The following is a 15,268-nucleotide window of genomic DNA, read 5'->3' as shown; positions in this document are numbered from 1 at the left end:
TTTTGTTTTAGCTTTGCTCTCAAAAAAAAAATATTAAGTTGCCAATATTTTTGTTATTTGTAACTGTAATATATTTTATATATAACACTCAACATATTTCACCGTCATTGGTTTTGAACGTCACTAGGGTGGCGTCATTACTTCTGGCCAATCAGAATGAGAGCTGATCTAGCTGCACCTAGGACTTTTAATGTGAAAGGTGGATTATGTGGCGCTTTGTATGTAAAATAACACTGAAAATCGAATTCTAGTAAGCTATATTGATATAATTAATAAAAATAAATAAATAAAAATAAATTTAATTAAATCATCCCGTTTGAGCTGTTTAATTTATGTGTTTTTAGACCACCTCTGTCACATGATGCGGGTCGCGAGTGACTTCACGCTCTGTGTCATGACTCATGGCTGCGCGAGACATAAACATGACAGTTCTTCTGTAATTCAGAGCACTGAACTAGTGCGATGATTAAAGCAGCCGCCATAATCTATCATTTTGCCTTGAGGTCCGCCATATGAACTCAGCTGGTCAGTGTTTAGTGCGCCAGGTGAAGTGATAGCTGTGCTGTAGATCACAGGAAGGATCCGATCATGCAGACTGAAGCCGTGCTGGAGCTTCACGGCGGATCACAGAGTTCCTGTAAGACAGGCTCCAAATCCTGGCAGTACAGGTAAGTTACTTCACACAAACAGCTCCTTTTACAAGTAAACAGTGTTTACTTATGAGCCATGTTAACTGTTCCATATCAAATACCACATGCTACTTTTCTAATACGAGTGGAGGCTTACAATATTCCATTTCCGGAGTAAATTGGACTTTAAACCCATTCCACTCTGATATGTGATGAAATGTTAGGCAGAATGACTGTCCCAGTCTCCTTTCACTTTCATTATATATATACGCTGTACATAAACACCAATAGTTGTATGGCTATATCCCAGCATCCTGTGAATGGTCTTTGTTCATATTAAACAATTTAGGGTTGATTTGGTGATATCTCCTTTTAGGTAATGGAGTGAAAGTCTTGCACCCACTAACGTGGTTGTTTTACAAGCATGATGTTTTCTTTTTTTAAGTGATCTGATGGAAAAAGTGGATGGGTATTTGATGAAGTACACCAATCTTGTGACTGGATGGCAGTATCGGTGAGTCTGAAGTATCTATTTAATATGAACGGGCCCAAGTCAAATCTGTGCTGATTTGAAGGAGTCGTTAGAACTCTGCAGGTAGAATGCAATAGTTAAGATATTTAATTAACTCCTAAACTGTTATGTTTCGATTTATAGATATTTTGTGCTCAACAATGAGGCAGGACTGCTGGAATATTTTGTGAATGAGCAGTCAAGAAATCAGAAGCCCAGGGGTTCGTTGCCGTTAGGCGGAGCAGTGATTTCCCCCAGCGATGAAGATTCACACACCTTCACCGTCAATGCCATCAGCGGAGAGCAATACAAACTCAGAGGTTGTCACTCTTTCAACCTTTCTTTTTTTGCTAGATGGTTTCACTTCTGCTCTCTTAATTGTACCGCAAGTTTTTTTTTTTTTTTTTTTTAAATGCAGCTTATACAAACATGTTTCACTTGTCTGATCTGAGCTAATATTATCCAAAAATTATAATTTATATTTAATATCTGTTTGTGTAACTTCAGCCTCAGATGCAAAGGAGCGACAGCACTGGGTCAGCCGACTGCAGATCTGTGCGCAGCACCACACAGAGGCCATGGGCAAAGTGAGACTTACACTCAATAATACAGTTACAATGCCCCGAAAATAGTTATTTCATAGTCTAAAATTCTGTCCCCATCATATCAAATAAGCAAAGAAACTGGTGTTAAAAACAGCTTGTATGATGTGACTTTGCACTGCATATTTGACTTGAATGTGTGTGACAGGATGAGATGCAGCTCAGGGAAAGATAATAAATTAATAATGTCTTATATTTTGGGTTTCTCAAAACATCAGAAGACTTTGATTATAGACCACAAATTATAATGCCTAAATGTATTTGTTCTTCTTGGAGCTTTTCAGTCAAAATCATCACCAGCTTTCTAGCATTGCTTTTTTTTTTTTGTTATTTCTGAGAAAATACAGATTTGGAGCGAAATAATGAAATAAACATTTCTAGGTGATGTCATTCTTTCAGCAATTATCCATAATCCCACAGACAAACCCACCGCTCCAGACTCGCAGTCTCTCCATGGCATCTCAGGGCAGTGGCAGCTCTCCAGGATCTCAACACACGATCAACCAGAACTCAAACGCCCTGCTGGGCCTGTCCCAGCTGCAGCGTGGCTCATCTCTTTACTCCAGCAGGAAGTCGCTACTGCCTGATCACTTGCTGGAGGCCAGAGAGGTGAGACTGAATGATGCTTTTAGAGGTCCAATTGCATGTCTCTTTGTACCTTCATTAGTATATGATCTGAAATTTTGAGGTGTAGGATGTTCATTAACCAACAGATGCTCCTTCTTCAGATGATGAGCCAGGCGCAGGGCCAGCACAGAGACCTGATCCAGAGTATTGAGGGTCTGCCCTCCTCCCAGGGTCCCTCTCCCTTGGACCAAGACTTGCTGCTGCTGAAAGCTACTTCTTTGGCCACAATGACCTGTCTCAGCGACTGCCTGCATATCCTGCAGCTCCAACAAGTGGCTCGGCAGAAACTTCCTCTCTGTGGTGAGTGCTTTTTGTGTGTGTGTGTGTGTTTGGCCTTGAGGTTTTCTTCATTTTGTTTACAGTAACAGTAGATATGTTTACAACTCTTAATTTTATGTCACTTATGCATTACATGTGTACATGTCCACTGTATAATGGATCATAATAATAATAAAAAATTATATATTTTTTTTTTATATGTTTAAAATAATGTAAAATTAGGTAAGTAATGCAAGACACTTTTGGCAGTTTTTCTTTTGTCTGGCTCTACTCATATTAAACGTGACTTTTTACTTTCTGCTTTATCTCATGCTACTGCAGTGCTTAAATGTTAAGTGAATGCATTTCTCTTCCAGTAAAAGACCGTAAGAGGGTTATTTATAAGCACAGTTTCCATCACAGAAATTATTGATTGGTGCGACTCCTATGGGCTCTTTTTTTGCTGTTCTTTTAAGACTACATGTAAACATCATCTTCACAATCGAAATGAGATGCAGTGCTTTAGTGCACTTGCAGCGCAGTTATATTAGTGTAATCAAATCATTGGAAAAAGGGTAGTAATGCAGTATTTCAAGTCAAGCAGCTTTCTGTTGGTCGACACAGCAAATTCTCTTTAGCAAATTGAATATGAGCAAAATCAAATTTTTTGCGCCCGTATAAAACTCCTAATCATGCGATTCCTGCTGAAATGACGCAAAATGTTGTTGAGCAACAGTGAATGTGACCAAACCTTAACCATTTCTTAACCTTTCCATTGTAGTGCAACTCTCCCATCCTTTAAAAACTATTTGTAAAGCCTAAATTATGTTGTGAATGTAGGTGCTTGTTTTTAATAGTAGGTGATTTGTAAAGATATGCAAAGCTGCTAGTGCTGCATACAATCAGAACACATAGATATTCACTGATTAAGGACTGCATCACAGGCACCATAGGCTTCTTGTGCTTTTGGGAATCACAGCCCTCACTGATATACCAGTCTGGATCTAGTCAGGTATTTAAATGCATTTATCTTTTTAGCCTCAACTGTTTAGAAGTACAAAAACCATGTCATGATTTAACTTACACATGGTGCAGAAACAGCCTCTCTTTTTGTTGAATACCATCATAGTGCGATTTGTGTAACACTCGTCTATTGGCTGCCAAAATGCAACCCGAAGATTAATAATGTAGAGTCTTTAAGAGAACCACACATACTCTCTTTCTGCAAATCCGCGACCAGACAGTTATTGAATACCTTAAATCACATATTCACTGAGACTCGCTGATCCTTATGTGTAATCCAGGTCAATGCAATACGATCAAAATACACAACGCCACAAGCCCTTCTGCGTACGTCACAGTGTCTGGGTGAACCAAGGTAACCAATAGCTGAACAGAGCAATGGTAGTTAATTTTCCATTTGATATTATAGAAAAACCACAAGTGTTTGTGGTCGCAAATTGAATAATCTCAGGTCATGTTTGTGCCTGTATAGTTTATGACCCAGGGCTCTGCTCAGGGAGTGGAATATTGTTTTATAATTAATGAGGAACTGTATCCACCACTGATAGACTTCTGCAGGTAACCAGAGCTCTGCTGGCGTCACTCAAGCGCGGTGGTTGACAGGCTTATCAAATTGTGTTACAATACCGTCATCAATTCTTGGATGAAGTTGTTTCCTGTCGGATTTGCATGTTTTGTGTACAAGTGAAGTCTTTTAGCTGTCTGATACTACCCAGTCATGAGGCAGACATATTTTATTACTCTCTGACTAGTAAGAAATAAGATGTAAACATCCCACAGTTCCAGAATCACCTGTGTTTCTACTGTAAAAAGTGGTGAGCCACCGTTGTGAACTTTCTGAACTTCCTAATTACTGGAACAAAGCTAAAACCACCAGATTAGTCTCCGTGCCAATAAGTAAACAAGCCAACAATGGGCAGGGCTCCGTGCAGACGGTGAGACCCTGGGCTCAGGTTTCCGCTCTGTGTCAGTTGTCAGAGCGCTAAACACCCAGAATTCCTGTAGTGTTAGAGGCTGCTGTTGGCGTGTGGATATCGTGCTGGTGGGCCGGTGATATGAGCACCCCTGAGCAAGGTTTTGTGTGCCCTGTAGGCCCTGCACTTGAGTGGCTGGAGCCAAAACTTCCAGACATCCTGAAGAATGGAGGGACGCTACCCAGCATCACCAAAGATGATGGCAAAACAGAGGGAACCATTCTGGAACCTTTAGAAATGGACTCATGTGATATCGCTGGAGTAAGATTTGCTTTATCTAACCTTTTTATTTATCATTCTTGCTAACTGTAGTATTAATTTACAAATGTGTGTGAATGATTTGCAAACAAATCTGAGTTTCAATAATCTTCAAAATCCTTATTGAATGATTATGCATGATTTGAAAAGTCAGTGATCAAAAACTGAGGATCTACGCTTGTCTTATATTAGAGATTTTTAATTGCATTTATAATAACTAAATGTCCATTTAAATACTAAAGTCTCCCTTAAGTATGTAGCAGTGTTGTTGCATTAGATAAAATATCAAATCACATGGCATCTGCAAACAGATTATGATTTTCTCAGAACTAACAGCACTGGGGATTTTTGTGGTTGCAGTATATTCTAAACATCTGGTTTAGTAGCCTAGTAGTGTAATCACAGTTAAAATGTCCTTATTATGGGTAATGAAAGGTTAATATTTGGGTGTCCCAAACAACAGGTTGACATGCATTCAAGGTCAAAAAACACTTTCATTGTCATAAAATATGCATTTAATTGTTCCTTTTTTGCTCAACGACTCCCAAATGTTTCGTTCAACGATTCATTTTTCCAAACCCCTCCTATGCGTGACACTGAACTGCATGATTGGTCTACTGCTCGCAGTGTATGTCAATAACAGAATGCCCATCCTCATTACTTAGCCCACAGCTCGGTGGTAAACACCCAGACAGCAATGGTACATGTGTTAGCCCAATGCAGAAACGTATTGATAAAGCACTGCAGTTTGTTCTATTCTTTATCAGAACCCCAAGTAATAACAACGAATAACTTTCACTATTCATCGACACATTTCTAGACAATTGTGAGCGAACCGATATTGCTTGTAGACAGACAAGCTGCACGGAGCAAACACAACTAAATGCGTATCTTGCATGCTACAGTAGGCTACAGAGTGACAGCAACAGGTTTTAAAAGAATTACTCCACTTTCAGAATAAAAATTTCCTGATCATTTACGCAGTGCAGAGCACAGCATCTTCTCCATAGGAATCCTCCATGGTGTTTGAGGTAGGGGAGGCTCAAGTTTCCCTGGGTCTGCGCGTGCAACAAGTGGGCGGGCATAAATATGCAAATGTTTAATTTTGACGTCACCTTGAAACAGCTAAAGGTTCGTTTAAAAACTACTTGTTTTGATTACTCAGAGTCGACTCTTTCTTTTGAAAGTGCACTTTTTAAAAAACTTATAGCTGTGTTACACACTGCGTGAAAGGTAATTTTCAAAAATCCATAATAGGGGCACTTTAAAGCTTGTCTGCCATTGGTTGAGCCAGTGTTGTTACAGAAGTAGGAGGCTGGTCAGGATGCTCAAGTGTTTTAAAGCATCACAGAGACACAGTGTTGTGTTGACACTCATGGAGATCAGTGTACAAAAGTGACACAAAAGACTTTTACTTTGTTACCAAAAAAATAGAGTAATCCTGAAAAGTTTCCACAAAAATATTAAGTACTTTTTTACTTTTTAAAATACTTTTTTCAACAATAAGGATAATTAGAAGAGATGCTTCTTGAGCAGCAAATCAGCATATTAGAGTGATTTCTGAAGGATCATGTGACACTAAAGACAGGCGTAATGATGCTGAAAATTCATTATGAATATTTCAGAATATTTTTACATTTTGAAATACACATTGAAATGCAAAAGTTATTTTAAATTGTAATAATAGTTATGAATATTACTGTTTTACTATGTTTTCTTATCAGATAAATGCAGCCCTTTTTCCCCCCGCAAAAATCTTACATACTCCAAATTTTTGTGTGGTAGTGTAGATATTAGTGTTTTAACATCGAATTCCACGCTCCAGCTTTAACCGAGTTCCAAAAGTGCTTTGTCTGCATTTTTAAGAAATATTTTAAATCATTTTAATACCTGCTATTATGAAATATTTAGCTTAAAAAGTGTGCTATATTTTGTTTTTAAAAATAAAACAAAAAACAATAAAAATGGTTTAATATTTTGTTATAAGATGAATGACATTCATGCATTTTGACTGTCTGAAGTATCTGAATATGTTTTGGGGCCTCTGTATGTTAACACAACAGCTCAGTCACTGACAGATATGTTCATGCCAGTAATAATTACTGACATTGTTGTTTTGGAAAAGACTGAGTCTGTGAATCTCAAGAGTGATTCTTTGCTTCAGTTACCTTCACGTAAACAAACACCTGTCCTGAGCCTTCCTGAAAATCAGACTGTAGACAGGGCTCCCTATTAACCCAAGTTAACTTGTCTGCGGTGTTAAATGTTTACTATGCTTTAGGTTTTTTTTCCCCCTGAGGATTCTTGAATAATATTTTGCTTCACATGACTGTATCATCCATCATTTTAGGCAGCATAACAGATAGATTTACATTTCAAAAACAATCATATACAGAAAAATGTATAAATATTCTACTTTATGTGAAGCTGTTTTTGGCAGGTGTCATTAGTGGTGTTTGCTCAGGCCAACAGCACTGTTACTGTTACTCGTACTTAGGGTTTGAGTTTTAAACAAACAAAAACAAATGATGCCTCATTTTGTGCAGCCTCTTGAAATAGGTCTGCTGTTACTTAAGTGATCATATTTATGAACGTAATGGTAAAATAGGAAAGAGATCAGAGACTTACACTGAAGGAAAGACTCAAGCCATATTTAGGAAACAGAATATCATAGAGAATAGGTTCGATAGGTTACTACTTAGTGTAGTAACCTTCGAATAAAGGTAAAATTGTGATTTCCAGGCATGCAACTTTTATAGAGGTCATTAAAATTTTTTATTATGTATGTGGTCTACATTTGAATAGTTTTTCCTTTTTTTTTTTAGCTCTAAAAAGTTTAATCAAGCATTAGCCTTTAAAAAGTTTGTGCTATATTTTTAGATTTTTGTAGTGATTTCTTTTTTTTTTTGAGTTTTAAAAGATTACATTTCTACACGGCTTTCATTTATTTATTTCAAGTAATTTTAGTGCATCAAAACGTGTTTTTTTTATCAGAAATCATTCTCAGTTCAATAAAATGTTTTTTTTATATATATATATTTCTCCCTTGGCTTTTTCATTCGATAATTAATCCTCTACCTCTATAAAATGTAAAACTAACTAAAAAAGGTACCTTGTAATTACTGAAAAAGTTATGAAAAGGTCATTTGTCAAAGGGTGTAGAAACTCAGTAGAGACTTTGAGGCTAGATCTCTCCTTGTGATTATAGAGTTAAGTAGGACATGTTCATGACGTTTGGTTTGGGTTTCAGGAGCAGGAGGAGATTGATGCCACACAGGAGGTAGAGGATTCAACTCCGGCCGAGGAGGAGGATCTGGGTGCTGTCGAAGAGGAGCGCAGCGTCATTCTGCACCTCCTCTCTCAACTCAAACTGGGCATGGACCTCACCAGGGTATATCAGCTCCATCTCATTAATGGCTCTCATTTCATCTTTTGTCTTTCTCAAACCTCAGATAAAGTGTTTAATCATACCACTTTTAATTAAATCACTTAAAGACTAAAAAAATAGCTGCTGCATTTCCTGCATAATTACCAATAAATTGCAAGTAATGCACTGAATATGAAATAAAAATACTCCAATAGTCTTTCTTTTGATTATGCTTTCATCAAAACGTTTTCTTCATTATGAAATAAAGCAGTGTTTTAAATGGGCTTATAGGTTGTCCTGCCTACCTTCATTCTGGAGAAGCGCTCCTTGTTGGAAATGTATGCAGACTTCATGTCCCATCCAGACCTTTTCGTGGCCATCACCGACGGCTCCAGCCCGCTAGACCGTATGGTCCGATTTGTGGAGTATTACCTCACTTCCTTCCACGAAGGTCGCAAAGGTGCCATTGCCAAGAAGCCCTACAACCCCATCATTGGAGAGACCTTCCACTGCTCTTGGAAAGTACCCAAAGCGACAATGCCTCCATCAGCAGTCCCAAAAGAAGGGACCTCATGCGCATCAGACTGCTACAATGTCCGCTATGTGGCTGAGCAGGTTTCCCATCATCCACCTGTGTCAGGCTTCTATGCAGAATGCCAGGAGAGACAGATGTGTGTCAACACCCATGTGTGGACCAAGAGCAAGTTCATGGGCATGTCCATTGGCGTCACTATGATTGGAGAAGGTGAGTTTCGCCTGCCTTGCACGCATTTTTGCACGTCCATTGTTGATTATTAGAAATGTTCATTCCTGTGCTCGCAGGTAATCTACACCTATTGGAGCATGGTGAGGAATACACCTTCAGTCTGCCCTCTGCTTACGCCCGCTCTATCCTCACTGTACCCTGGGTGGAACTGGGAGGAAAGGTCAACGTCAACTGTGCCAAGACGGGCTACTCTGCAGTCATCACCTTCCAGACAAAGCCGTTCTATGGGGGCAAGCTACACAGGTCAGGATCACATTACATGACTCCGTTTTCCATCTCTGTGAGACCGTATAGTGTTTTCAATGTAAATTTAAACCGCAGCCCTGAAGGACTGTTAATTAGTATACACTACCATCATTCAATCAAAGGATCATTCAATTAATCAAACGTGACTGTATTCATCATTAATAAATTTCCACTTTCTTTCTGACCCCAAGCATTTAACTGCCTGTTTTTTGGGTGCTTTGCCTTTAAGACTTCAGTGTGGGTTTGCTGTGGGGTCCAGTATAGTTTGCACTGCTCCATAACATTGGTTCACAAAACAATCTAGCAAAGATCAGACTGAAATAGTCAGGGATTCTATACAAATGAAGGAAACGAGTGCAACTGGCTGAAAAGGTATCTAGACACCAGCTTTAGTATCAGTAAGTGGCCTTTTTGGAGTCTTGAGGAGTTCTAAGTGACAGGATCACTTGTATTTCAGATTATCAAAAAAAGAAAATGTAGAACGGGCTTATGGAAAAATAAACAGGGTGGGGTGAAATTAAATTTTAAGTTGACTTTAAAAGATGAAGTTAATTTGGTTTCTTTATGATATGAGCTCTTTAATCAGAAAGCTGAGCCAGTGGACTGTAACAAAAACCTGTGCTTTGTTCCTCAGAGTGAACGCAGAGGTCAAACACAACCCCACCAACTCCGTGGTGTGCCGAGTACAGGGTGAGTGGAACGGCGTGCTGGAGTTTACCTACACCAGCGGGGAGACACGTGTCGTAGACGTTACCAAACTCCCTGTCACCAGAAAACGAGTACGGCCCAATGAGCTGCAAGGGCCCTACGAGTCTAGGTAACACCAGCCAATCGATTTACTGTAATGTTTAAGCCACGCGATTGAACTATACAGTTTCAACAGCGTTAATGACCATGTCTTAAAAATGAGCCAATGGAACAGCAAAACAAGTGATTTAAAGGAGTAGTAGTGAAGGACTGAGAAGGTAAGTTATATGGGTTTGGAACAAAATGAAGTTCAGGATGTGTAACAGTTAGTTTTTTGAAGGAACTGTAAGTGAAATCATAATTTCCCCATAGCTGTCTTGTCTGTGGATTCAGAAGCATTCACTGAGAGTGTGTTGATGTGGTGTGAAGGCTCCGTCTTTAATCCGTGACTCTTCTCCCTTCAGGCGACTGTGGCAGCATGTGACAGAGTCTCTCAAGGAAAGAGATATGGATAAAGCCACAGAACACAAGCGCTTCCTGGAAGAAAGGCAGAGGAAGGAGGAAAGGCATCGCGCAGAGACACAGACAGCATGGAGGACCAAATACTTTGAGCGCAAAGTAAGAACACATCTGCATTTTAGTTTTAGAATCATGATAATTTGCATGTATTGAAAATAGTCTGTTAATAAAGAAATGTTACTGAAGATATTTTGGATATACTGTTATTGTAGTTAACTCTTGTTAAGGATTGCCTGTTTTCCACTGTTTGTAGTTTTTCCAAGTAATCAAGTGTCCATGAAATGTGACCGATTCTTGTACTTTTCAACACATCCCACTCTTGGCTACGTTTGAAGTTTCATGCTACATTTTGTCTCAATTAATGCCCTGTTTCACTTGGGAATGGGTACGAAACAACACTGTGTGCTGAGTGTCAAAGTGAAGCTTGAATGGAGAGCTGTGGGAAACAATCACTTAGGATTCCATTGTCCTGAAGTCAGTGGGTTTTTGAAGGGTTTTTGGCCTGAAACAAGGTCTGAGGTTGATGCAAGCTTGAGATATTTTCACAATTTATTCTACAACATAAAGAACATAATTTCTTCTGTTACTGTTATTGTGTGTCTTGAAAAAGGTGGTTTGCTTAAAAGTGGCTAAAAAGGGGTCCACAAAGATCATCAGGAACTCATCTTCTCCGTCATCCACTTTTACAGCCTCAATGTTCTTATAATCACACTCTTGAAAACTATTCAAATTCAAATTTTAGTGGCAGTGACGTTAAAGTATTGTGACCGTGGTATGTTTGTACTTTAGCTTTTGATTTCTGCCAATTATATTTAGGCTTTGAAACAGTTGCACAAATTTGTGAAGACTGTCTGGCCATGCAACACAATAAGAAGCTAATCTTCTGCAGTAATTCAAAAGTATACATGCATCTAAAAACCATATTTGCTTTTAATCGGGTTGAATTATAGTAATGCTAACTTCTAGTTTGGCCCACTTAAAAATCATAATACTAAAGATTATGCAATTAAGATCTCTATTTTTTTCTTTTTTCTAGGGTGAAGACTGGGTGTATTACCAACCACTGTGGAAAACGGCGACCCATAGCTCTTCCCCAGTGTCCCCTCCACAAAACCCATGACCTCTGACCTTTTAAGGCCTGAGTCTGGGAATTGTACAGCCTCCTGCTGCAGTATACCTCTGCTCCGGTGTTCGCTTTCTCACAGATGAGGACACACTCTCTCCTTTGTATGATTCCTGAAACATAACTTCAGTTTGAGTGTTTGAAACTCACGTTGTGGACTTGCGGGATTGCACTCTGTTGTTCATATTTTGCATCCTTTGGTGGTAGGATTTTTGTAGAGCTACACAGTGAACGATTTCTTCAATCCGCACACAGATATTGTTTGTTGATATTGCCTTAACAAGTGTTGTATGTAAAGAGGGCAGAGTACAGTGTGCCGGGGAATTGTGTTTGAGGTGAACTGCTTAATTTTACCATACTGTGGTGTACTGTATTTGACCACGGTATGGTCAAAGTTTTCTGATTCTTTTAAAATCATTATTTATTTGATATCAAATGAAATGCAGGATTAGGGGGAAGGTGGGTGGAGTTGAAAAGGACAGGCGCTAGTTGCGTTGATAACTGGCAAGATGTGAGTTGTTATTGCTCATTGAGATGTAGTTGGAGTGTTGATGAGAAAGAAACCGTTGGCTTGGCTTTCGTGTTATGCAGTCTTTTTCTCGTTCTCGGTTTGGTAAATGAAGCTTGAAGGCACTATACACAAAATCTGGGCCGGATGGAAGTGTCCGGGTTCAGGCCTGTTCGTCTGTTTCTGCTTGATGGTCAGTGAACAATTATGTTGGCTTTAGTTTCAGAGAGATTTTAAATGGATAGTTCACCCCCCAAAAGTTCTGTGATCATTTACTCACCCTCATGTCATTTAAAATCTGTAGAACGTTCTTTCTTCCATGGATCACAGATTTTTTCATACAATGAAAGTCAATGGGGTCCAAAGGTTCTAATGACATAAGGGTGAATAAATGTAACCAAATTGTCAATTTTAGGTGAACTATGCTTTTAATGCGTATGTTGAGCACTTTAACTGTTTAGACCTAGAAAAGAGCCAGCCTTATAATATTCTCTATTTGCATAAAGTGTAAATACAACTTGATTAGACAGTATTATTGGAGATACAGTAAACTCTGTCAAAAGTTCTGACATACACCAATCTGATCTGTCAATGTGATGCAGTTTAATTGAATGACTTCGAACTGCTACGTTCCTCTTTGATTGGCATGGATAACATTGTTTTTTTAAAAGGGATAATTACCCAAAAAATGAACAATCTGACTCACCCTTATGTTGTTCTTTGTAGTCCATATGACTTGTGCGCTACATTAAAAAGTCATCATGTCAGATTTCAGTCTTAAATGTCATTTGCTCTGTACAGTTCAAGAATGGTGCATTAGATGCCTGTCAGACTAGATTTCAGTCCTGCTGAGGAAAAAATAACATCAGCCTGGTTTTTAAGTGGCACTTTTCAGCTGGTCAGATTGGAAGACTATTATATGGTTTCAGAAGACTTTGTTGTATACAAGTTTTATAGAGCTGTTTTATGGAGTCACAATTCACTTTTCTTACAGTAGAGCAGCTTGGATATTCTGCCTAACATCTCCTATAGTATTTTACAGAAAATAAGAAACTAATATGGGCTTTGGAATGACATGAGGGTGAGTAAATGAAGCCAGAAGTTTAATTATTGAGCAAACTCCTTTAGGCACAATCAAGATTCATTGCTAAAGGTACAGATTTTTAGTTAGCTGGATATGTCAGTAATAGTTTTTTATAAAAGTTTAAACCACATCAAATTTGAGGTTTCAGAGTTTTTGTGTTTAAACGCTTCATTGTTCACAGTTGGAGTGACGGTGCTGGCTGAAGTGTGGCATCTCTCATATAATCTCAGCTTCAGCCCTGGCATTGGTTGTGCTGAGAAACTTGTGGTGCCTTATTTGTGTTAGTCTTCCTCCCGTTCCTCCTCACAGCCATCAGCTTTCTCATTAAAACAGAGTAAGACTGAAGCCACAGCCTTTGTACAGATCTTCTTTCATTTTCCTGTCAGCAAAATACTGAATTCCTACAAAGCGTTTGGTACATCAGCTGTGCTCTCCACTCAAATCACCAACTGCACTGATGTTTTAAATACACTTCCTGTAGCCTCAGCAAAACATGATTGAAAAAAATAAAATTGTTAATATAACGGAGGATTTAAATTATTAGTGAACTTTCTTTCGTTTTGCTTAATGACTGTCTGTGTGGTTTCAAGAAAAGTTGCAAATATTTCACTATACTGGTATATAAAAGAAGCTCCATGGGTAGTTGAAATGTCCTGCAGTGTGACACAGCATTGTTTGAAATGTTAACCTTTCTCACAGTTGCAACTTTTATATTTTATTCTGAGGCAGAAACGGGTTTCTATACAAAACAGTGATTAGGAATAGTGATAAAATCTAATAGCGTCGGTTTTCCTCTTATACTACCATTCAAATGTTCAGGGGCAGTAAGGGTTTTTAATACGTTCTTTCAGCAAGGAAACATTAAATTGATCGAAAGTGACTGGTACAGACTGTTAGTTTGTTTACTTTTCAGTTCATCAAAGTATTAAGGTTTCTACAAAAAATATTAAGCAGCACGACTTTTCAATACTGAGGTTAATAAGAAATGTTTCTTAAAGGGGGGGGGGGGGGGGTGAAATGCTCGTTTTCACTCAATATCCTGTTAATCTTGAGTACCTATAGAGTAGTACTGAATCCTTCATAACTCCAAAAAGTCTTTAGCTATATTATATTCATAAGAGAAAGATAGTCTGTACCGATTTTTCCCGGAAAAACACGACCGACTGGAGGCGTGACGTGTGGGCGGAGCTAAAGAATCACGAGCGCCAGTAGGCTTTTGCGTTGAGAGCGTCTGGAAACTGTGACATTACCGTGAGGGAAAACCCATCATCCAAAACAAACCATGGCTAACAGTCAGATTCAGCTGTTTATTTATGATCCAGAATCAGATCCCGAGGCTGAAACTGAAGGAGAGCAGCAGCAGCAACGACTCGCTCCGAGCGGGGCTCGAACCCGGGTCTCTGGCATGGGAGGCGGACGCACTAACAAGAAGGCAGAGATATTTTAAGCAGTTTTACTCACCGCCTGTGGTTCCAACACACGATCGTGACCCTTTTTCGTTGCGACTGCATTATCCTTAAGAAATAAACGATGTGCAAATCCGGCATCGAACTGGGCCTTGTTTGTAAAAAAGCATCTTCGAAATGCAGGGAACAAACAAAAACACTTGCACAACTCCGTTGATGCTCTGTAAAAATAAACTCCATCCACTGGTCCCTTAATGCTGTTTTTTTTTTTTGGTAATCTGTGCAGGGTTCTCTTGCCCTGGCAAACAAAAACACACTTCTTTTGTGACTTTTCGCGACGCTCTCGCTCTGATCAGTGAATGTCTGTGCTCTCAGTGCTCTGCTATACGGGAGCGCGCGCTCTTCCGGCAGAAGTGCCTCAGGACCCATATAAGGAAATTCCGCTCCATCTAACGTCACACAGAGCCATACTCGAAAAAAACTTTCCGAAACTTGTGACAAACCGGAAGGAGTATTTTGGGAACAAAAATACTCCTTCAAACATACAACTTAATTTTTGAAACTTTGTCCATGTTTAGCATGGGAATCCAACTCTTTAACAGTGTAAAAAACTCAGTATGCATGAAATAGCATTTCACCCCCCCTTTAAGGATTCAGATGAGCATATTAGTATGGTTTCT

General features: G+C 39.0%; 1 protein-coding gene across 2 annotated transcripts; it reads left to right on the top strand.

Moving 5' to 3' along the window:
• The first annotated feature begins 328 nt into the window (after positions 1 to 328).
• LOC113108386 (oxysterol-binding protein-related protein 11-like) lies at positions 329 to 13,710 on the top strand. Of its 2 annotated transcripts, none has more exons than XM_026271487.1 (13): positions 329 to 668; positions 1,075 to 1,143; positions 1,285 to 1,460; positions 1,648 to 1,727; positions 2,163 to 2,351; positions 2,456 to 2,669; positions 4,743 to 4,885; positions 8,133 to 8,273; positions 8,541 to 8,994; positions 9,072 to 9,258; positions 9,896 to 10,078; positions 10,413 to 10,566; positions 11,504 to 13,710. In XM_026271487.1, exons 1-13 carry the CDS (start codon positions 589 to 591, stop codon positions 11,585 to 11,587), a joined length of 2,154 nt encoding a protein of 717 aa, XP_026127272.1. In that variant the 5' UTR covers positions 329 to 588; the 3' UTR covers positions 11,588 to 13,710. The 2 variants fall into 2 exon arrangements, with proteins under 2 accessions (XP_026127272.1, XP_026127273.1); XM_026271488.1 differs by having other exon boundaries at positions 339 to 668; positions 2,471 to 2,669.
• The last annotated feature ends 1,558 nt before the right edge of the window (positions 13,711 to 15,268 follow it).

The sequence above is a fragment of the Carassius auratus genome, chromosome 9 (genome assembly GCF_003368295.1).
Source record: "Carassius auratus strain Wakin chromosome 9, ASM336829v1, whole genome shotgun sequence".
Classification (NCBI taxonomy): domain Eukaryota; kingdom Metazoa; phylum Chordata; class Actinopteri; order Cypriniformes; family Cyprinidae; genus Carassius; species Carassius auratus.
The sequence above is the reverse complement of the archived record's forward strand: the minus strand, read 5'-3'. Positions and strand labels throughout refer to the sequence as shown.

Coding starts and splice junctions, on each gene's coding strand:
- LOC113108386 (XM_026271487.1), top strand. CDS start 589: ATGCAGACTGAAGCCGTGCTGGAGCTTCACGGCGGATCACAGAGTTCC. Junction 4,886..8,132: donor ACTCATGTGATATCGCTGGA/GTAAGATTTGCT, acceptor TTTGGGTTTCAG/GAGCAGGAGGAGATTGATGC. Junction 8,274..8,540: donor TGGGCATGGACCTCACCAGG/GTATATCAGCTC, acceptor ATGGGCTTATAG/GTTGTCCTGCCTACCTTCAT.